This window comes from Taudactylus pleione, unplaced genomic scaffold (genome assembly GCF_031769625.1).
Source record: "Taudactylus pleione unplaced genomic scaffold, aTauple2 ptg000662l, whole genome shotgun sequence".
Classification (NCBI taxonomy): domain Eukaryota; kingdom Metazoa; phylum Chordata; class Amphibia; order Anura; family Myobatrachidae; genus Taudactylus; species Taudactylus pleione.
In genome coordinates this window covers 1,723,721-1,747,637 of record NW_028285064.1, presented here as the reverse complement: position 1 = coordinate 1,747,637, position 23,917 = coordinate 1,723,721, and the positions used below count along the sequence as shown (strand labels likewise).

The window sequence follows — 23,917 nt, the reverse complement described above, 5'->3', positions numbered from 1 at the left end:
CAGAGGAAGATTACTATATATAGGGCAGCACAGATGGTGTAACGGTTAGCAGTACTGCCTCACAGCACTGAGGTCATGGGTTCGATGCTACCACGGCACTACCTGTGTGGAGTTTGTATATTCTCCCTGTGCTTGCATGGGTTTCCTCCCACACTCTAAAAATATAATGGTAGGTTAATTGGCTCCCAACAAAATTAACCCTAATGTGTATGAGCATGAGCATGTGATAGGGAATATAGAGTGTAAGCTCCACTGGGGCAGAGACTAATGTGAATGGCCAAATATTCTCTCTGTAAAGCGCTGCAGAATATTTGCGCGCTATATAAATAACTGGTAATAATAATATAAAACATCAACATAATTAAATGTGTGAAAACTTTACCAGTGCACTCCCCTTATGTGCTTACACATGCAGGAGGGGGAGAGGAGATGTAATAAAAGACACAAAATCAATCTATTAATGTATTATCACTGAGGGCAGTGTAGTATCATCAGCCGTAGTGTTTTTAGCAACAATGTGGAATACTGAACTAATTGGATGCAACATATCAGTAATTATATTTTACTCCTACTTATCGTGCCTTGCAGAGAACGTTACATTAGAGACAGCTCTGTAATTTAAGGCAAAACACCACCATTAATCTCTGAAAATTGAGAAAAACTCACCACCATTCACACCAGAAATAAAACTATTCGTAATTCTTGAAATGAAAAAAAAAATAAAAATCACCTTTTTGTGCAGCAACACAAAGAAAAGACACCCCCCCACCATTCACACCCTCGCTCAGGATGGGAGGACGCGCACCTCTGGTTTCTGAGAATTGCGTCTTGTTGCCAAGCGCCCAATAATTCTTACACAATGATAAATTGATCTAAGAAAATGAAAGACAGTTTATCTACTAAAATAATTGCTAACTAACTTTGTTTCCCTGCATCCCCCGTGGCTACGGCTGAAGTAATGCATTTTAAAAATCCGCCTTGCGGTGCTGAGCACAGCACCAGCCATTATTTATAGGCCTAACATCAAATCACACAGCTGTGCTAAGGCACCTCAGCCCAGAGCTGGCTTTCTGTGCCCGGCTTTTTGCCTTTTTAGCAATCTGGCACCATACCCGGCCTACTGGCGCCGAGCACTATGTGTATGTTACGCTTCGCAGATATGCTGGTAAATAAGTAAAGACTGCATCAACACCGCCATCTAGTGGCTATTATACAGATAGAATCTTTTTATAACAACGTATTTACATGATCGGTTATCACAATTAGATCTCAAAACCAAAGAGTGAATTTTGGTAAATCTATGCAAATCGGATTAATGGATCCATATCTAGAAAGATACTGTGGCTCTGGACAAATGCTTGGCCTATAGAGGTAACCAAGGAGCAAAATGCGTAGGTTTATAAAGAATACCTAGGGTGAGATTTAACCCATCACAGATTATTGGTCACAAACTGCACACACTGTGTCCATGATTTGGATATTACTGCAAGGGGCTAAACAGGGGTTTAACACTTAATCCTGCACTCACCTATCACCTAGATACCAAACTAGCTGGATCACCCCTCAATCTTCACTGCCACCATTGATTGTATTAGGGCAATAGGACTCTAAAATTCTGTTACACAAATGTACATGCTGGCACACGCTACACACTCTCTGGAAGACAAAGGGTGAACACACGCTTCACACCCTAGCATTGAAAAAGTGTTAATACAGCCAAACAATACTTCTCGAAAGGCTTTTCAATTTGTTAGTGTAACCAGAACAAACTTATTACATTGTAGATTTAATATAAAACAGGTACAGCACTTCAAATATATATATATATATATATATATATATATATATATATATATAAAAATAAACATGAAATAAATGCAAAAACCATTGTAAAAATAAAAAGCAAAAAATATCAGATAGAAAATGTATGTAAAATCATATAATCTGTATGTTGGGGGATCGACATGGGACAGCTCTCCATTGGATTGATCCCCAAGAGTGACACGTGACAAAAGTTAATGTACTCACGTAGCAACACTGAAAAGGGAACCTCATACTTTTTCCATAAAGGAGCTCAAATTATGAAATGGTGAAAACCCTGGCTAGAGTACCTCTCTGTACGTATACAGCAGATGTGGGCAGTAAAAATCCCTACCCCTGCCCTAGGACTCTACAAGCATCTTCAGCATCTTTTTAAAGATCCCATTAAATGATCACACTGTCCATTAGCCTGTGCCTTATAGGAACGAGCTAAGAGATGTTGTGCCTGTGTTTTCTTATACAGGCCCTGCATCAAGTTGGACATGAACTGGGTCCCCTGATACAATAAGCATTTCCCTTGGGAACCCTACTAAAGATAAAGGACCTAATTAAGAGCCTCAGACAACGCCAATGTACACATACGCAATTTTTTTGTAACTGTGCATGCGCAGAAATGTCTTAAAACTCCCACGGTGTGTACACATAAAGGTGCTGCTGCAATTTAGACGCATGGTATCAGAAAGGTAAATGCAGGCAATGCCGATGTTCCCATAGCTGAGCGATTATTTGTTACTGCGCATACACAAAATATTCGGAAACCCCTATGCATGATTTACCCTGACTGTACTCATAAATGCGCTGTTACGTACGGGGCAGCTGGCATCAGAACTGCCGAGGGAAAACCACACTGGCGTTCTTGGGTGGTGACTGGGAGGTAGACTGACACGAATGTGGCCGTGTTATGGGAGTGTCGTGGGCGGGTCAGTGAAAGCTGCTGCGTTCTCATACGCAGCGCCGCAGCTACAGAGGCCACGTTCAAATGGAGATGCTGCACTTGCCGTTAGGCTGTTGCAAGTGTCGATGGTGAAGTGCAATGTATCAGCATGCACGGACATTAATAGTGGGCGTCTCGGGGCTTGCACAGTCCGGCGCACGCTGGTACACAAGGGGAAGGCTGGAAACTAGGATTTGCATATCATCGCTCCGCAAAAAGAAGTGGTGACTGCTTTTATACCTAACTACCTGGCACGTACATTATGTAAAAACACGTCTCTACAGCACCCGTCTAGCTTTATCACCACAGGTCATATAAACTCATCCACCCATGCAAATGACCAGCATAACCTGTATGTGTATTTATTATTTTTAATAGTACTCAACAACTGTAGGTTCCCCAAATAAATAGCTTGAAGGCACAGGTGTAATGGCGCGAATCCACAAGACAAGAAAAATGAGTGACTGAACGTTTACGACATCGTTCATTAATCATACAGTAAAATCCCGGCATCAAACAGCGATGTGCGCTCCGCTGGTCATTGTCGCCATTTGTCATCGCCTGAACTTGCTGGCCAACCTGACGAGATCGTCAGGTTGTGCATGTTGGGGGATGAGGGAGGGTGCCTGCACTGAACGACATATCGTTCAGTGTGGGCACATTACCCACTGCACAGGATGGTGAACGATTGAAATGTTGTAATCGTACAGTTGTTCCACTCTCGTGTAGTGGATACACACCTTAACAAATAGGGTTTGTAAAAGTTTTTGTAGACTATGAAATTTGCAAGGTTTGGTTGCCGGTGGAGATAGATCTTCTGTTTAAGTAGAATAACCTAGAACCCGACTCAGCAAAGACTCCCCCCAGTGTACTCTGCACCTCGGTAAGGATTGGTCTCCCGGCCGATACTGGACCTATGGTTGGAGATAATCTGTATTCTGCACACAAACAATTTGACGCACTTTAGGAAAATGTTTATCTGTAGAGCAAGTCGTATGTTAGCCTGGACCTTCAGCTCATTGGTAGTATCCAAGCCACAATGACCAGGCCCGTACCTGCCCATTTCTGTACGATTCGTATAATCACAGCGCCTTGGGTGCCATATGACGCATAGATGGGACTTTCCTTGCCATTTCCTTCGGCAGTGCACTTTGGCGTTCCGTGCTACATGTTCAGGAGCAGCGCTGCTTGCCGCGTGAGTGCAGAGCCACGTGAAGGCACCGATGCTCCTGGATCTGCCGTGTTCCACACATGTAGGGGCTGAGTGACTCCACCAATACTTTCGTAGTGACGTTCAGTCGGCCACAGCCTCTCAGCCGCTTGTTTCATCCTCATACGCTATAGCGATTCCTCGACGTCCTTCCACTGCTTTCACCACTGCCGAATGGCCCAGAGCCTTGTCCAGCCCTTGCCAGCTCCGGGAAGACAGGAAGGAGGCTGGTGAAAGAAGGGATAGTGGTGAAGATGCTCCTATAAAACTAATAGACTATATTACAGTACATTATTATTATCGGTTACTTATACAGCACCAATATATTACGTCGCGCTTTATAATTTGGAAACAAAGTAGTAATAAAATAAGACTAGGCAATAACAGACAAAGGGGGTATTAAATAAGGTGCGAAAAGTCCCGTACTTTCCGCATGCTGGACTTTTCGCTGACATCGCTGCTTTTCCATGCGGAAAAGTATCGCGCTCGTCACCGCTTATCCCCGTATTCAATTCCAAATCGGTGGAAACGGAAGCCAGGGAATTCGAAACCAGCGAAAAGTACTGTCAGATTTGGGGAAATAAGCCTGACACCCCACAAAAGATGCACTGACATTGGGGATCACTCTAGATACCCCCGAATAGGCCTGCTGAAGGTATTTGGGATACGGAAATGATCACAATAGCTGGTAATTAGCATCTTTGCAGAAGTGGTGAAGAATAGCATTTAGCTTTTTTCTTTCCTGGAAATAAGTAGTCCCAGCATATTTGGGGTACATGAAAATGGGGGCTACCATATTTTAAAGTTGCAAAAGCGAAGTATTAAAAAAAAAAAAAAAAAGTTAAAAATCCACCTGCCGCAAACACCTGCAATAAAAAAAACACCTGGGGCATACTTAGGGACCCCCCTGGAGTGTATTTCACTAGTTTTTAAGTTTGTCCCCCAACTTTGTTTTTTTTTTTCACTCCCAAAATGAAAGTACTTTTTTGGGATGTTCTTAAGTTGCTGGTTTTTGCTTGTTTTGACGCAGTTTACCTTTGGGGGCCTGTCCCAAGAGTGCAGGGTGGTTTCCGCAAGATTGCACCCCAAAACCCCAATTCTGCACTTTTTTCCGCCTAGTTTCAAAGGCAAATCTTTTTTGCCTATACCAATGCATTGACTTTACGCACCTGCGAAAAGTCTTTGGAATTGAATACGGGAATACGTTTTCATCTGGCGAAATGACGTCACCGGCGAAACTTCTTCGCTGAAAACGGCTAATTGCGGCTAATTGAATATGCCCCAATGAGGTAAGAGGGCACTGCTTGCAATCAATCTAAAGGGAAATACATAATAGACCAGGGAGTACAGCGATGTATTACAGTATACAGCCAATAGTGGGAGGGCTTTAACATTGGACAGATCTGCAAACTGACCAATAGAATGATGCGGTAAAATCCTAGGTTGGCCCATTAAAATGTGTCATTGGCCGGACATTCCTACATACTTCTTGACTTATAAGTGTATAGCATTATTAATAATATTCTTGATTTGTAATGCGCCAGAGGGTTCCACAGCGCCCCTCAGTGGAGAAACCAGGACATACATAAAATAGAGACATACAAGTTAACTAACATAAATGCAGATGTGAAAGCTAAAAGGTAGGATCTATACATTGGGAGTATAACTTATGAAGTGCAGTGGTCACATTCAGGGTTGTTAGTCACGCCATTGTGAGCCTAATTAACATTACAGAGAGGACGGCCTCCACTGTGACAGGTGCTGTTATACACTGAGCACAAATTAGGAAAAAGTATTTATAATGAAGAAGTAAGCTACATGTTTCAAACTGCCAGGGCATGAGGAGCCTTGTAGCTCTACAACTGCACGAGAATCACAGGTTGCTTGAGCCCGATGTACTGGATTGAAGCATTTCCTATTTTATTGGCAAACAAAACAATATATATTTTATATATATATTTTATGCAATCAGGAAGCCCGACAGCTGGCTTCCCGACTGCTTTATCCCGGCGAGGGTTAAATTCTAGACGTCTGTCATTTTACCGACGCCGGGAGACCGGCGCCCGGCATCCCGATTGAAGCCGCGGGAGGGTGGTGGGGGGGGGGGTTAGGTTTAGGGCTCCTGGGGGGGACTTAGGGTTAGGCATCCCCCTGGGCAGTTAGGGTTAGGCACCCCCCCGGGGGACTTAGGTTTAGGCGGTGGGGTAGGGGGGTTAGGTTTAGGCACTTAGAGGGAGGATTAGGGTTAGGCACTGGGGGGAAGGTTAGGGTTAGAACATACTTACCTAAAGACTAATTAAGATATTAATGTGATTCTTTGGCGACGGATTTCAATCAGCAATAAATTACAGAATTTGGAATAAAACTGTATAAAATTAGATGGAAAAAAAAAAGAAAAAAAAATAAAGAAAAAAAATCGACAAAAACCATAATAAATGCTTTGGTATAGCTAACCTTAAAATATCAAGAAAATTACCAGAACACAGAGCCTGACCCCGGGAAAGCGGGATAGGGGTGACCGCCACCGGCTGCTGTTCTCACGCACTACTGGGGGTCTGTGCTCTCACATGGACCCGGCGCCCTAGCCATGTGCCGACACTGTTTATGTTCTGCCCGGTTCGGGACCTGATCGGCTGCGTGACGTAGCTATTACATAATGAGGGAGGGCGGGTGGGCGGCACAACATGTGACACTACTGCCGTAGGGGGCGCTCTTCCCTCACCTACTTTCTCCAACACGTTGATTCCAGGCTCGCATCACCCAGCCAATCAGCACCGGGTGTGCGCCTCAAAAGCAACGCCTCTTATCTCTGCTTTCCAGAAGAGCTGCCGGCAGCCTCTGATTGGTGGGAGACGGTGAGGCGGAGTAACGGTGCATTATCATTTGTATCTATAGGGGCTCAGCTTGCTATAGCCCCTGGAAACGGTGCATTTTGCTTCAGAGTCCATGGTCAAATATATCATCGCACTTACAAATTGGCGAAATGTTACAATAAAAAATTCCCCCAAAAACATAAAAGGACGTGGCTTAGCCGGTTACGTTTCACACACATCTTTTATTACCCGATTCCGTCGTATTAACATACGATCTAGCCATTATCTAGCTAAGTATTTTCCGTACGTATGTTTTGGGTTCATATTAGCAAAATGTTCCCCACGGGCATACTAGTACTCAACATAAACAGCCTCATCTGACATCTGTGTAGGCTGTAGATGCATGTGCAACAACTTTATATAATTGCATTAAATATTACAACTGTTCTCAGTTCTTGATTAGCTTATTAGCTTTATATATTCACACAACACAGTTTCCTTTAAGATTTGTCTCTTCAGATAAAAGACCTTAGAGTAGAGGCCCTCACTTACCAGCTGGCCCGAGCTCAGCCACAGTGCGGTCACTGTTCCTCTGTGCCAGGGAGACACACGGCCCTTCATCAGGTGTCTCTGACGCAGAAAGACGGACAGACCTCAGCCCCCCAGTGATCAGAGAGACGTCTGTCCTGTCTGCATCCCCAGGGTGAATCTCTGGGAACGCCACGTGCGCTGAGCCACCTTCAAAAGTATTAATCAGCCATTAGTCACGGTACAAGCACAATATAAAACAGACACACGAGGCAACTAACATTCTAACGTCATTCATTTCTCCTTCCGCAGCTGAGGACGCAGGTTATATGCGTTACCCTGAGGAGACCATGTGTAATAACCACACAACTGCCAAAGACTGACTCTTCCTCCCAATAAGCGCACTACTCCATCCCCACTTACTTTACCAATGCCCTGTATAGGAGGGAGGGCACAGGGCTCAGCCATTAGTGATTAGGGGTTTTATTCTTATTTTTACATCTATCTACCTAGACTACGACAGGGGGTGTTCTTCACTGGTGTTTTTACTGATGGAGTGCCTCACCTCAGCATGGCAAGTACACTGTAGGCCATCTTGGGTGAGGAGGGGTTTAGACATTTCACACACCTGAGAAGCACTACTGGTTGCCCCAACTGGTCACCTCAGAAAAGCAGCTAGGTGGTCCCGTGCGCCTTACAGCATTGCGCAATAGGCTATTCTGTGGAGGGAGAAAAACTCTGAATTATCAGTAGTTGCCAAGGGTGGACCTTAATGAGGGGTATATCACAGTTTGTTGGTGAACTAAAACAGCTACCTGTCCCTGTGTACTTTTTGCACATTTTTGGGTGTGGATATCACCATGACTCCATAGGCAGCCTTTTGGTAGAACACTGGGCCTGATTCAGACCCGCTCGCGAGCGGGTCGATGGTGTGCTCTGCGCACGCGCAGCGGCCGCACTGCGCGTGCGCTAGCCCCGGAGCGAGAGAGAAAAACTCTCGCTCCGTGGCTCACTACAAAAGTGGCGGCTGTCGATGTTGATCGACAGCTCGCCCCGTTTTGTGGGCGTGGCCAGGAGGGTGGCTTCACAAACGGAGGCGTTCCCAAGCGTACGCCTGCCGTTTTGTGGGCGGCCCCACTGACATCACTACTATTAGAGCCAGAAACTCTCTGGGGCTTGCGGCCACGAGACCCTACCACAAGGGTCTCGTCGCAAGCTCGATGGAGACCATCATCCTGTCCGCTCGCTATAGCTGTGGTTGTCACCCACAGCTATGCGAGCAGCCAGGAGGCCGCACAAAAAAAAAAAAAACGCCCACATTCAGAGCGAGCGCTCTTTCAGAGCGTCCGTCTCTGAATCAGGGCCACTGTCCATTCCTAGGCATACTTCCACGGAGGTTGGCCTATGGACAGCCCACTGTGTATGCCCGCCTGTCTGCTGGAGAGGGAGCAAATGCTTAGCTGAAGGGGGGCAGAGACCATCTCTCAGTAATACTTCTCTTTCTTACAATACTTAATTGGCGATATTTAGGTTTTGTGAGGAAGGAGCAGGAGAGGAGTCAGTTCCCGATTAACAGATAACCTACCTACAAACAGCAAAACAACCGCAACATGTGTCCTTCTACAGCCTCGGAGAAAGGGATTTAACAATAACTACAAAAATATAATTTTCTCCACTTCTAAAATCATTGTAATATCACCGGTCTCTGCATTCCTTTTCCAGTCATAACAGACTTAATCAATGTAAAATTTTACAGTACACAATAATGTCTTCCTTCCAACCCAAAAAAAAAAAAAAAAAAAACAGGATTCTTTTAAGTAGTTTATACTGTTCCACTTTAAAAAGAAAGTTTGTAGTGTAATGTATCAAAGGGTTCCATGAAAATGTAAAATAATCACCTGGAAGCAATTCCCGGAAGTCTGTGATACAGCAGCCATTCCACTCCCGTGCCGGGTTACAGGCCACCTCCATCTCATCCGGTGTTACAATGGGCCGGTAGAAGTCACTAGAGTCCAGCATGGAGTTCTCAGGGCAGGCCACCAACACAAAGATGTCTACTTCCGGGAAGTTGGCCAGCTTGGCCGGGTTCAGCTTTCCCATAGACAACATGTAACTCTTCTTGCCAGCCCGATGGATTATGCCCCTGAGGTGCGTTAGTGCAGAGAGATAATCGGAGACACCTAGAGTTCCTACTAGGATGCCAACTACCTGGGCATCTCGTGCCTTCTCTATCAGGTAAAAGCGTTTCATGAGAGCCCGGTTAACATGGAGTCCTTCCTTCCTGCCCTCTCTAGTTACCGGATTAAAGCTGAAGGAGGAACAATTTGGCCAGGTCAGAAGGAGGTTATTGAAATTTGGACCTTCACCTCCCACATAGAAGAAGCTGTAGCTGTCTGGCCAGAGGTTTGGATCAGGAGTGAATCTTCGGCCAAACTTATGGACCTCACCGGGAGAGGGCACTTCCCCGAGCCAGGACAGCTTACTGAACACAACACGGGAGTAACTTGGAACCAACTGTGCCTCCAACTCATCTGCAGACAGAAGAACAGCAAAGTATGAGGTCTGTAACTTATGAGACTGTAGAGATGTGGTCAGGTAATCTGATCATTAATACAGGTTAGAGTCTCGGTGTTGTAAATATTACCTGGCTAACACTGACCGTTCCTGGACTGCAAGATAACAGCAGTGACTATAAATCATGTATGTAAGAATGAGGATATTAAATTTTATTTACTCACTTGTAGGATTAGGCTGCGGTAGGGTTGTTATTTGATATAGAACAAAACTACTCTGTAAATCACTATCAATTATTGACATGCCAACTGTCGACATTCATAATGTCGATATTAATATACCACACCTATAGGAGCAATTTTCAGAAGATCTGTTTAACCTGTTGAGGTCTGCAGGACACTACGGTATACAGATATAGCATGGGGGGGATATATAGCATGGGGATTCGGAATGTTTTTAGGGTCCTTATCAATCCAGGGTCCTCTTGGAACCACGGCAACAACCAAGTTCCTAAGCAGTGGTTTCCTTTGTCTCACCAGAAGCCTAACGCTGCCAGTGAGGAGCTCCTGTAATACGCACTGCCATTGACCGCACATGTGCAAAATAGGGGTATTGGTGAAGGTAAAAGATCCCTCTCCAAAAAAAAAAAAAAGTGAAAAATATAGCCTAAATTACCAAGCACTAAGTTTTGGAGCATGGCAAATTGCTACAGAACACAGTCCCTATTGTGATGGGTTGGGTACAGGATGCTAGCGGGATCCCGGTGGTCAGAATCCCTATAGGGTTAGGATACAGACAACTGTCGGTCAGAGTCCTAACCATCCTCCTATCCCTACCCCTAACGCTCCCTCCTTGTTGTCTAAACCTAACCCTCCCCCCCCAGTGCCTAAACCTAACCCCCCCCCAAACCCTAAATCTAACCCTCCCCCCCTTAGTACCTAACCCTTCCTCCTAAGCCCAGTACTTACCCATCAGGATGCCGGAACCAGGATTCTGACAGGTATCGGGATTCAGGTGCCGGCATTCTAAGTGTCGGCATCCCGCACATCCAAATTTTGACCGCATCCCATTGTGAGTAATTTGTACTGTGGTTTCCTGTAATAGTTTGCCTAAGGTAATGAATATCCTTTGCAGCTGACATTTATTAAATAACCCTGATTCTAAAATCATGTGGAGGCCTTTTAGAGCCTCTGGGGCCTATTTAAATAAGTTTCCCCCAAGAAAATCATGAAAATAATGCGGAAACAGCAACTCCCGCAGATAGCTTGGAACCAGTGACATCACTGAGGGATGGTCTGCATAACATTAATGAGACCTGCTTTATATTCATGAGGTACCTGGGTAATAAGCGGGCTAGATAATGACTATTGGTCAAGTCTCCTGCAAATCCTGGACCCATGTTACCTGATCAGTAACGCACCTAGAATATGACTATAGATCACATCGCTGAAAACCACAACTGGAGTTTCATGGTCAGTGATCAGGTTCTGAAAAGCTTCTGCACAGAGTTTAACATCAACGGGTTTACGCCCAAACACGTATGTGACTGGCAGGCGTCTGCACGGGCTCAAACAAGCTCTGCCATAGTGCACCAGGGCATCCGCACCGACATGTTCTGCCGCCACCTCGTCCACACAGCAGCTGTCGGGAAAGATCGACAGCAGACATTAGAATACATCATCATAAAATGAGTTCCATTACAAATAAATCTATTATCTGATAGGAAGGGAATGTATGGGTCAGGATGACCAGAGGTAAAAACCTTTAGATACCACAGTACACAATGCAACCAATTAAGCCATCGCTTTCATTCCCTACATGAAACACTTTCATAGCTTGCTGATTAAAATGAGGACTCATAGAAAAGTCTAAAAAAAAAATTCTGTTTAAATATTATGTAGTTGAACGGACTCTGGGGGTCATTCAGACCCGCTCGCGAGCGCAGGACGCTCGCAAGCGGGTTGATGTTGCCCCACTGCGCATGCGCACGACGGAGGGAGCTCCGTCGTGCACATGCGCGAGACCCAGATAGCGACGGGCTCTCCGTCGCTCCGGGTCTCGCACCAAAGGGGGCGTGCTGTCGATGTTGGGAACATGGGAACGCCTACCGTCTGAAGCCGGCCCCACTGACATCACAAGTGATGTCAGTGGGAGTGATTTTGGCTCTGATAGAGCCAAAACCACTCCAGGGCTTGCGGCAGGGAGACCCTACCACAGGGTCTCCCTCGCAAGCCCGATGGTCGCGATGGTCTTGACCATCGCGACCACCATCATGGACGCTCGCATAAGCTGTGGGTGGTCACCCACAGCTATGCGAGCGTCCAGGAGGACGCTCCATTTTCATGGAGGAGGGCCCTGATTCAGAGCGAGCGCTCTGGTCAGATCGTTCGGCTCTGAATCAGGCCCTCTGCCCTATATCTTATTTCCCCATTGAATGTCTCAGATTTAAGTTTGAAAGGATGAATGTATAAAATGTTCTTTTTTTCCCCTAGTTCCAATGACAGTGCTAGGGAGCGTGGAAACTGAACTCACCATAAAGCACATGTGCCACTGTTTGCCTTCTCTTCCCTATACTCCCTCTGTTCTCTCCTGTCAGTCTTATGAAGATGCCATAAACTTCTCACAATACAATAGTTTGGGGAGTGTGGCTTAGTAGAAGTGCATGTATGACATATGTTTAGGGGTAAGTCATAGGCTTATGCCTAGCGATGGAGTGATAACGCCGGTCGTAATCGCTCCATCGCTTGGTAATCGCCCGCAAATCGGGCAGTAAAAGGTTACATACGACCAGCGATGCGCGCGCCCGCTGGTCGTTTTTAACATCAATCATCGCCCGAACATGACGGTCAACCTGACGACCGCCGTCGGGTTGCCATGTTCGGGGATGATTGATCTGCATACACTGAACCTTTGAACGTTCAGTGAATGCAGTTCACCCCGCGGGAGACGACGGCGTCGTAATCGTGCCGCCGTCCCCCGCATCGTTAAATGGATGGGCAGCATTACGCAGACTGAGCAGCGGTTTAATACAACCAATATACAAAAATAAACATCTGTGATGTCACTGTTTGCTAGTGAAGGGGCAGATTACATGGCCACCTGCGCTTATGTAGGTAACCAGAGCACTTTAAAGTAAAGTGAATACAAATTTAAATAATGAAAGTCACTAACTGCACTAACAGAGTCACTGGACTGTTTGATTGACACTTACCTGCCATACGAGGTGTCTCCTAGAATATACATTTTAGCCCCTGTAGCATCTTCCAGTTTTCTGGCTACACTGACCGAATCCACTAGGAGTTCATCCGGAAACTGCAGAGCCACCTGAGTGACCGGGGATCACAAAAATGCAAAGTGGTTTATATACTGGTACAAGTTAGTAGCACAATTACCAGTGGAGTGGGGACATACATTAGGCAGATATAGACCTAGCTCCACAACATGGCAGCTGCCAAAATTATTCATTGCAAATATGCATAGAAATGAAAGTGTATCCACTACGAAATGACTGACATTTCCTCGGCTGATGTGTGCCTCATGCCTCAGTGATACCAGCAATTAATGCAGTTAGGGAACGGATAAGCTTCCTTCCGGGAAATATTTGTGTAACCCCCAAAATGGCTGCTGCCACGGAGTGGAGTCATTATTAAATAAATTGGAGTTACACAATTCACCATGTGACACAGGTAAGTACTAAATCAACATAGATCTGCTAATTATGATATCACACACCTTTGTAGCCCCTTTGCCCAGAATAAACGTAATGGTATTCTGAATATCATAGATCTCATCCAATGTTTCGTCGGAGCTTATACTAACACCCAGGTCCGGGGCACTGAGGTTCCGACTAATAACTTCCTCTCCATCGCTGCTAAACAGGGCCGTCGTCATAGTCAGGCTGTCATCGACCGGTCTATGGGAAGAATACACAAATCCCATCATGGATTGTTAGGGTACAACTATATTATAACAAAGCAATTTCAAGAGCAGGTAAAGAGTTTCTGACAGTAATAAATATGACAGTGCATTACTGAGTTGAATAATATGCATGCAATAACTGGAGTAAAGAGACTTAAAATGAATATGTCCCCCATGCTCTCTCGCTCTCAGATCTCTGCATCCGATTGCCACGGCTTTAATGGTCCTCTGGCCCCGATTGAAGTAGGTGGTGATAAAACTCTCTGTAGCCTGAACGACTTGTAATTGGACCGACTTCACATCCAATTTCCCTTGAGGAGAGAACATACCATATTGAGCATACACACTGTCCATTATCGAATACGTCCAAACGATTTATTGTATCGTTTGATCGGAAACGATTTATCGCACCTCCTGTACACAGGGCCTGATTCAGAGCCGCTCGTAAGCGGCCGCTCGTTCGCTCTGAGCATGCGTATGGGTTGTAATGCGCATGCGCCAACCAGTCAGTGCGGTCAAAAAACGTGTGTTCGCAAAATTGCGAGTGCCTGCTAATTTGAGTGACAGGATGAGGCGTTTGAGGGTGGTAACAGGGGAAGGTGCTTGAAAACGGGGAGTGGAGATCCGAACGCAGGCGTGCCAAACGGTGAAAACGGGCGTTTTAAGGGTGTGCATAATTAACAAAGCAGCGTCATCGACCACGTCACTTGGTTGTTTCTTAGCCTGAACTGTTCGCATGATTGCGGTAGGAAAATCCAACCACAAGCACTGCGAGCAGTTCAGACGCCTTTCGATGTACTCGATTAATCTAATAAATAGCGGAGATGACGTATGATGGGAGCGGCCAGGAGGCGTCTTTACAAAATAGCGAGCGCATGTTTTGTTCGCTCGTTCAGACATAGAGGCGTCAACAGACCGCAAAGAGCGAGCGCGCAATTTAAATAGCCGGCCCCTTTTTCTGAACGAGCGAGCGCAAATAGCGTCCGGCTCTGAATCAGGCCCACAGTACAACGATCACTGACTACTTTTAATAATGGGCTGTACAGTGGGTTGTGCTGTTAAGGGGAAATATAAAGAAAACATATGATGTCAAAACTGGCAAAATCTGACCAACATATCGCCTGGTCGTCCGGTTGGCCGTACACACTACATGATTGGCACCTAATCACATGCCATATCTTCCAGTTGGCCGTGCAGCACGGCCGACCACAAGACGTCACATACAACCCACGGAAGCACGCTACAGTACGTACACACTACCGATATGCACGATTTGTCGTACAGACATTGGCCAAGTGTGAAGCCGGCCTAAGGAAGAAATTCTTGAGATAATGCAGATCCTCTGGTAGAGAGTGAATTGTCCACATCAGTCATTATGTTAGTTAGTACATACTTATTTTGGAAACCAAAACAAGGTAAAATTAGTTAGCATTGTATCCTAGATGGTCAGATCTGCCCTACAGCACGGCAGATCTGGCAATGCGATGTGCGACCAGCGTGGACGCGCATCGCATCGTGATCGTGAGTGGGGACTCACGATTTGTCGTCACGATTCGTAGAAATGGGGCAAATCGTGTAAAAAAAAATCGCCAAGTGTGTAGGCACCTTTAGACATAGGACAGTCACAACAAACTCAGGACTATTGGAAGCTATGTGCAGCGTCACATCGAGCAGAGCAATAAAGGTGGAAGCCGCAGAGTTGGCTCGTCACAATTAAATAACTTTTAATGGCAGATTACAGTTTCCTAACAATTTATACTGAATTTCTAAATTGAAAATTAAACTGCATAAATAAAAAAAAAAGAAATATACAACTCACATTTTTCCGCTTTACCTTGGCAATGCATGAACTAATTGCGAATGATTCACACACAATATTTCACAGCATTAAACTAAAATGACCAGCGATCTAAATTCTATACAATGCAGTCAGAGGGTAATTTTTACTAAGCGGCGGTTTCTATTCTATTCTAAACCCCGGGGTTTGGTGGTGGTTTTGCAGCAGTTTCTAAATGACAGCCCTATTCTATTCTAAGTAAATTTTGCCCATCACATGGATAGCTTTAAATGTTAGATAATGGACGTAGCTGTGTCCTCCAACAACTGAAGTCTGAGACTCCTCACACAGGTGCCATATATATATATTAGGGGTGAGCGGGTTCGGATTTCTGAAATCCGAACCCCCCCCCCCCCCCCGATCCGAGTCAGGCTCGACTTTTCCCGCCTGAGTCGGATCTGAAATCGAGGCAAAACTTCATCATCCTGCCTTCCGAGTCTCGCGGGTTTTGGATCCTATATAAGGTACCCGCGTCGGCGCCATTTTCTCACTCGGCTGTGGACAGTGAAGAGGGAGGGTGGGAGTTAGGGCTGTGTAGTGTAGTGCTGCTGTTGTCCACTACTTCAAAGTCCATAGGGGCTGGCTGTGTTGTGCTGTGCTGCTGTTGTTAATAGGGGCTGTGTCCACTACTTCAAAGTCCATAGGGGCTGGCTGGACTGTGTTGTGCAGTCAGTTCTCCATAGGGGCTGTGTCCACTCCAAAGTCCTGTGCAGTGTCCCAGTCCTAAAGGGGTGCTGTAGTGTTGTCCAGGGGGTGCTCTGTCCATCAGGGGTGCTCCCCCCAAGTGCTAAAAAAATAATATATTTTCTGTGTTTGTGAATTGTGTGCGCAGTAGCCGCACGTGCATCAACAAAGTAGTGCCAAGCGTGCGCCTGTGTCATAAGTAAAGGGCCGGCTGGCTTGACCGTTAAAGGGTGCTGTAACCCCCAAAGTACACTCCAGTCCAAACCAAAAAAAAAATTATTTTCTGTGTTTGTGAATTGTGTGCGCAGTAGCCGCACGTGCATCAACAAAGTAGTGCCAAGCGTGCGCCTGTGTCATAAGTAAAGGGCCGGCTGGCTTGACCGTTAAAGGGTGCTGTATCCCCCAAAGTACACTCCAAACCAAAAAATATATATTTTCTGTGTTTGTGACTTGTGTGCACTGTGGCTGCACGTGCATCAACAAAGGAGCAGCGCCAAGCGTGCGCCTGTGTCCCATAAGTAAAGAGCCGGCTGGCTCATTTCTTAAAGGGTGGTGTAACCCACAAAGTGCACTACTCTCCTGCAAAAATAAAAAAATATTTTCTGTGTTTGTGTGCGCTTTAGCCGCACGTATATATCAATATAACATAAATGGAGGACCAAACTTTCTCCGATAAAAATAAAATAGGGAAAGATCAAGAACCACTTCCTCCTAGTGCTATTGCTGCTGCTGGGAGTTGTTCATCATCCCAGAGAGGAAGTAGGAACATCACTACTTTTACTAAACCATTGACCCTCCAACAGTCCCTAGCGATGAGGATGAAGTACGACAGCAGTCATCCTGAAGCAAAACGTATAACTGAGGCCTTGACTGCTATGTTGGTGTTAGACGTGCGTCCGGTATCCGCCATTAGTGCAGTGGGATTTAGACAATTGATGGAGGTATGTGTCCCCGGTTCCAAATCCCGTCTAGATTCCACCTGCATCCTCAAAGCAGCAGCGACAAGCGTGCGTCTGTCTGTTAAAGGGTGGTGACACCCTCAAAGTGTGCTACACAAACAATAAAAATATTGTTCTTTTTTTTTCGGTCTTTGTGAAATGTGTGGGCTGTAGCCGCACCTGCATTCTTAAAGCAGCAGCGACAAGCGTGCGTCTGTCTGTTAAAGGGTGGTGTAACCCTCAAAGTGCGCTCCACAAACAATAAAAATATTCTTTTTTTTTTTTTCTGTCTTTGTGAATTGTGTGGGCTGTAGCCGCACTTGCATCCTCAAAGCAGCAGCGACAAGCGTGCGTCTGTCTGTTAAAGGATTACATCGGTGACAGCATCCAAGTAGGCATGTCAGACAGTCCGTAACTGTACTGGCAGGAAAAAGAAGCAATTTGGAGGTCCCTGTACAAACTGGCTCTATTTTACCTGAGTTGCCCCCCCTCCAGTGTGTACTCCGAAAGATTGTTTAGTGCAGCCGGGAACCTTGTCAGCGAAAGGCGTAGGAGGTTGCTTCCACAAAATGTGGAGAAGATGATGTTCATAAAATGAATTATCAACTCTTCCAGGGAGACCAGCCTCCAGAACGTACAGAGGGACCTGTGGTTCCAGCGGGGACGAATTAATACTCTGTGAGGATGAGGATGTACACACTGAAGAGGGTGAGGAATCGGTGGATGAGGAGGATGAGGATGACATCTTGCCTCCGTAGAGCCAGTTTGTGCAGGGACAGATTAATTGCCAGCTTGTTTTGTGGGGGCCCAAACGAACCAATCATTTCAGCCACAGTTGTGTGGCAGACCCTGGCGCTGAAATGATTGATTTGTTAAAGTGTGCATGTCCTGTTTATACAACATAAGGGTGGGTGGGAGGGCCCAAGGACAATTCCATCTTGCACCTCTTTTTTTTCTTTGCATTATGTACAGTTTGGGGCCTAGTTTTTCAAACTGCCATCCTGTCTGCCACTGCAGTTTCATGCCTAGATGGACCACGTGTTTGTGCCGCCCACTCGTATCTCTTAGCATAGTCATCCAGCTACCTCGGTGCAACCTTTTGGACATAAAAACACTATTGTGAGGTGTTCAGAATAGACTGGAAATGAGTGGAAATTAAGGTTATTGAGGTTAATAATAGCATAGGAGCAGAAAAACCTACAAATTCTGTGATTTTAGCTGTTTTTATGCTTTTTTTCAAAAAAATACAGATCCAAAACACAAAACACGGAAGGGTGGTTTTGGCAAAACCAATCCAGATCCAAAACACGAAGAAAGATCCAGATCCAAAACACGAAAAGTGGCCGGTGCACACCCCTAATATATAATATATATATATATATATATATATATATGCAATCCATAGTACATGTGAGTAGTGGCAGGTAAGTGATAATAAATTATCTGTTAGTCAGGGATCTGTTACCATCCATAGTGTGGAAAATGTATTTATTCCTCCATTTGCAATTGTGAATGAGACATAATCCATGTAATTCCGTTGTACACAGCAGACTGATTGCTCTTGTTAGTACCACACTGCTGTATACATGTGAAATCCTATGTACACTGGGCTGTGCAGTACATACAGCAATGTCTGTGTAATAATGATAAGAGTGAGATCATCTCTGATCACTATAACATCCTTCAGAGGGCCCGGGCAGGGCGGTGGGTCGGTGCCCATTAATTACATACCTGATGTTATCTCAGAGTCCGCACAGCATGAACCAGACACATAGACAGCTCTGCGGCACCAACAACAACCACATGGCGACTTGGTATCTGATGACGTCAGGGCCACTCTACGGAAGGGGATGTAACTGTAACCCACTGACTACACACAAACAGTGTGGCTCATGCCACTACAAAGATGGCCGCCAACAAGCGCCACCACTTCCGGGTTTACAGAGGAGGACGCGGCGCGCAGAGGAACATGTAGACGTCACGTCACCAAGCAGAGAGCTGAAGGCTGCAGGTAGGAGGTATCTAGTATCTAATAGCTACATCTCTGATCCTAAGCTGTATAATGTAATAGATGTCAATGGCACATATACCTTACATCTCATCCTCCACTGATACATAAATAATTCTCACTGATACATAACTAATTCTCATTGATACATTATAACTCATACCCTCCTCATTCTCACTGATGCATTATAACTCATACCCTCCTCATTCTCACTGATGCATTATAACTCATACCCTCCTCATTCTCACTGATGCATTATAACTCATACCCTCCTCATTCTCACTGATGCATTATAACTCATACCCCCTTCATCCTCACTGATACATTATAACTCATACCCCCTTCATCCTCACTGATACATTATAACTCATACCCCCCTCATCCTCACTGATACATTATAACTCATACCCCCCTCATCCTCACTGATACATTATAACTCATACCCCCTTCATCCTCACTGATACATTATAACTCATACCCCCCTCATCCTCACTGATACATTATAACTCATACCCCCTCATCCTCACTGATGCATTATAACTCATACCCCCTCATTCTCACTGATACATTATAACTTATACCTCCTCATCCTCACTGATACATTATAACTCATACCCTCCTCATTCTCACTGATACATTATAACTCATACCCACAGCCGTAACTAGACTTTTTGGTGCCCTGTGCCAGAAAGCGTATTGGCCCCCCCCCCACCTCATTTTTCAAATAGGGACATAATGCACCCAAAGAAAGGGGAATAGCTTCATGGGGAAGGGCCAGGGAAGAGATAGGGGAGGCCAGGAGATTCTGGAGATGAAATCCGAGGAAGCTATGAGTGAGAATAATAATAAAGAGAAAATTGACAGGCCTGAACAGTGCCCTTGTCCTGCTTTGCCCTGTGCCACGGCACGGGTTGCACTACCCCAGTTACTGCCCTGCTCATACCCTCCTCATCCTCACTGATACATTATAACTCATACCTTCCTCAGCCTCACTGATACATTATAACTCATAACCTCATCCTCACTGATACATTATAACTCATACCATCCTCATCCTCACTGATACATTATAACTCATAACCTCATCCTCACTGATGCATTATAACTCATAACCCCCTCATTCTTGCTGATGCATTATAACTCATGCCCTCCTCAACCTCACTGATACATTATAACTCATTCCCTCCTCATCCTCACTGATGAATTATAACTCATTCCCTCCTCATTCTCATTGATACATTATAACTCATACCCTCCACATCTTCACTGATGCATTATAACTTATACATGCTCACTGATACATAATAACTCATATCCTCATCCTGACTGATACATTATAACTCATACCCTCCTCATCCTCACTGATGCATTATAACTCATACCCTCCTCATCCTCACTGATGCATTATAACTCATACCCTCCTCATTCTCACTGATACATTATAACTCGTATCCTCCACATCCTCACTGATACATTATAACTCATACCCTCCACATCCTCACTGATACATTATAACTCATACCCTCCTCATCCTCACTGATACATTATAACTCATACCCTCCACATCCTCACTGATACATTATAACTCATTCCCTCATTCGCATTGATACATTATAACTCATACCCTCCTCATCCTCACTGATACATTATAACTCATACCCTCCTCATTCTCACTGATACATTATAACTCATACCCTCCTCATTCTCACTGATACATTATAACTCATACCCTCCTCATTCTCACTGATACATTATAACTCATACCCTCCTCATTCTCACTGATACATTATAACTCATACCCTCCACATTCTCACTGATACATTATAACTCATACCCTCCTCATTCTCACTGATACATTATAACTCATACCCTCCTCATTCTCACTGATACATTATAACTCATACCCTCCTCATTCTCACTGATACATTATAACTCATACCCTCCACATTCTCACTGATACATTATAACTTATACCCTTCTCATCCTCACTGATACATTATAACTCATACCCCTTAATTCTCACTGATACATTATAACTCATACCCTCCTCATTCTCACTGATACATTATAACTCATACCCTCCACATTCTCACTGATACATTATAACTCATACCCTCCACATTCTCACTGATACATTATAACTCATACCCTCCTCATTCTCACTGATACATTATAACTAATTCTCACTCATACATTACAACTAATATCCTCCATCTCATGAACCACTTTTAATACATGAGGGAAGTTTAAAATCTGAGATGTTTAAGCCAAAATATAAAAGGTCAAAGTTTTAAATAGCAACCACCCTGTGTCTGGTTCTGAGTCGGACGCAAGTGTGAATGTAGTTGGTTCCAGCGGATTTCAGCTTAGAGCGCATACGCCAAAGAAATAAATTGGCAACTGTGTGTGCGACAAATCAGACCTCAGCACAGAGATGGAGTTTGCTCTCTCATGGGCGTGTTGGACAACTTTAGTGCTCATTCGCAGTGTGCGGACAGAAAATGAACTTCTGCACCCAGCATGGGAATGGTGTAGGTCTGGATACTTATGATGATGGCTGCGAACATAAGAACAGGGATCGGGATGGACTATCATATGCAGTCACACAGATTTTTTGTATAAACAGTCGGATTCTTGCATCAGGATAATGTGGTAAGCATACTTCCGCGGCCAGACGGAAAAACGACCGAGAATGCCTCCAACTCAGAATCCGCTGCCCCTGTGATCTAACCTTTTACATTTCTGGCTTAAACACGTTTGGAAGTAGCGGCTTATAAAAGTCGCCATTTAGTAAATAAAATTCTTCCACTTTGAATGAATGGGTAATGCTTTGTAACTGGCAACAAACACAATAATAAAACTAGATAGTAACAGTATTTAACCCTAGGTAAGAGGATGCTACTTGTAATCTGTGGGACCAAATGAGTTTGATACATTAGGCTAATGCTAGGTACACACTAAACGACCTGTGTACCCAATGCGGCGGACGACATCGTGCGGTACATACAATCACGCGATCTGGTGAACGACCGCACGATATGCCATTCTCCCGCCACATCCAAATGCATGGGGGCGTCCGTCACATCTTCAGATTGAGCAGCATCTACGGCAGATCTGAAGATGCGATGGACGGCGCCGTGGGAGCACACATAATGCGCATACACTGGACGAGTTGAGCGATTTGTCGTGCCAATCCGTCGGTAAACAACCAATTGATGAAAGAATCGTCTAGTGTGTACCTGGCTTAAGAGTTCCTTGTTATAATTGGTGTCATATTTTGTTACAGGTTGTCTTAGGGGTATTGTGCCAATCATGGACTCCGCGTCTGCAGCTAAACCCAGCGGCAATCTCCGTATGGTGGAGAAACACGCTCAGCTCGTGCTGCAACATATTAACAAGATGAGGCAACAGCTGGAGTTCTGCGACCTCCACGTACACATCAGACAGGCAGTGTTTGGGGTGCACAAGTTGGTTTTGGCTGCAAGCAGCCCGTACTTTGCAGCCCTGTTGTCCGGGTGGATGAAGGAGTCTTCGGATGATGTGGTGCACATTCAGGATGTGGAGCCCGGCATCTTCCAGCTTCTGCTGGATTTTATGTACTCTGGTAAGAGGTTATTCTGTGCCCCCCAATTCATTTCACAGTCTCTGGCAATTAGATGAGAATAGTCCATTAATGTGCAGAACTCGGGGAATCACTGGTACAGCAAAACCGGTTACAAGATCTATGATCCTGCACATTTCACCCTAATAAAACCTCAGAGTGCAACAAATTAATATTGTCACAAAATAGTAATTGGAAATTCTAACTCTTGAAAATGACTTTTATACCCCTTTTACACCAACCGAATAACCTGGGTTATTGCCGGGTCGACCCGGGTCGATGCTCTGTGTGAACGGCTCCCAGAAAAATTTCCCGGGAATCTTACTCTGGTTGAGAGCAGGGTTGAACACGGGTTGTTCCCGTGTCATGCGGCAGTGTGAACGGGTGCTACCCTGCTTATTTGACCCGGCTAGCTCTGATAATGCTGATTGGAGCTTCTGGGGCACTGGCAGATGATGTAATTTGTCAGTGCCCTGCAGAGATGCACATGAAGCCATCGCTTGCCTGCCTAACCTCCTGCACCACAGCAGCCTGACCAGCAGCCACAAAAGCAGGCAGGCACACAGCCTGCCACAGCCAGAACTGCAGCCTGCACCACAGCCTGACCAGCAGCCACAAAAGCAGGCAGGCACACAGCCTGACCAGCAGCCACAAACGCAGGCTGATACACAGCCAGAACAGCAGCCACAAACGCAGGCTGATACACAGCCAGAACAGCAGCCACAAACGCAGGCTGATACACAGCCAGAACAGCAGCCTGTAGCAATGCTGTAATCAGTCCCCACCCCTCTCTTTTGTTGCCTTTTGTCTTTGTCAGACCTTAAAACAGACCATTTTTAATGACTTCTATAGAGAAAAGCAGGGATTACCCGGGTTCAGTGTGAACGGGGCAAACCCGGGAATAACCCGGGTCAAGTTGCAGTGTAAACGGGGTCTGAAGCCGAGTTCGACCCGGGATTGACCAGTGTTCAAATTCCAGGGTTGGACCCGGGATTTTGGTGTAAAAGGGGTATTAGTTCTCTTAATAACTACATTGTTATAAATGTTTATGGGTTTTATGCTAAAACGTCTTGTCTGCTCTTCACAGAGAAAACATGTTCCAGAATTTTCA

General features: G+C 45.2%; 2 protein-coding genes across 4 annotated transcripts in view; one reads left to right on the top strand and one right to left on the bottom strand.

Annotated features, from left to right (window-relative positions):
- Positions 1–3,112: 3,112 nt before the first annotated feature.
- On the bottom strand, positions 3,113–19,118 carry DPH2 (diphthamide biosynthesis 2). Its single transcript, XM_088455664.1, has 7 exons — positions 18,929–19,118; positions 13,553–13,733; positions 13,032–13,144; positions 11,241–11,461; positions 9,205–9,837; positions 7,331–7,516; positions 3,113–4,192 (listed from the first exon to the last, which is right to left on the bottom strand). Exons 2-7 carry the CDS (start codon positions 13,709–13,711, stop codon positions 4,068–4,070), a joined length of 1,437 nt encoding a protein of 478 aa, XP_088311790.1. The 5' UTR covers positions 13,712–13,733; positions 18,929–19,118; the 3' UTR covers positions 3,113–4,067.
- The window catches only part of IPP (intracisternal A particle-promoted polypeptide), a 27,344-nt gene continuing 22,520 nt past the window's right edge, over positions 19,094–23,917 (top strand). Inside the window, exons 1-2 of one of the 3 annotated variants that reach the window (XM_088455663.1) lie at positions 19,094–19,208; positions 22,492–22,809. In XM_088455663.1, coding sequence (XP_088311789.1) covers positions 22,518–22,809 — 292 coding nt within the window. In that variant the 5' untranslated portion in view covers positions 19,094–19,208; positions 22,492–22,517. Of the gene's footprint in view, positions 19,216–22,491; positions 22,810–23,917 lie in introns of all 3 variants that reach the window. The other 2 variants (XM_088455661.1, XM_088455662.1) reach the window with 2 other exon arrangements.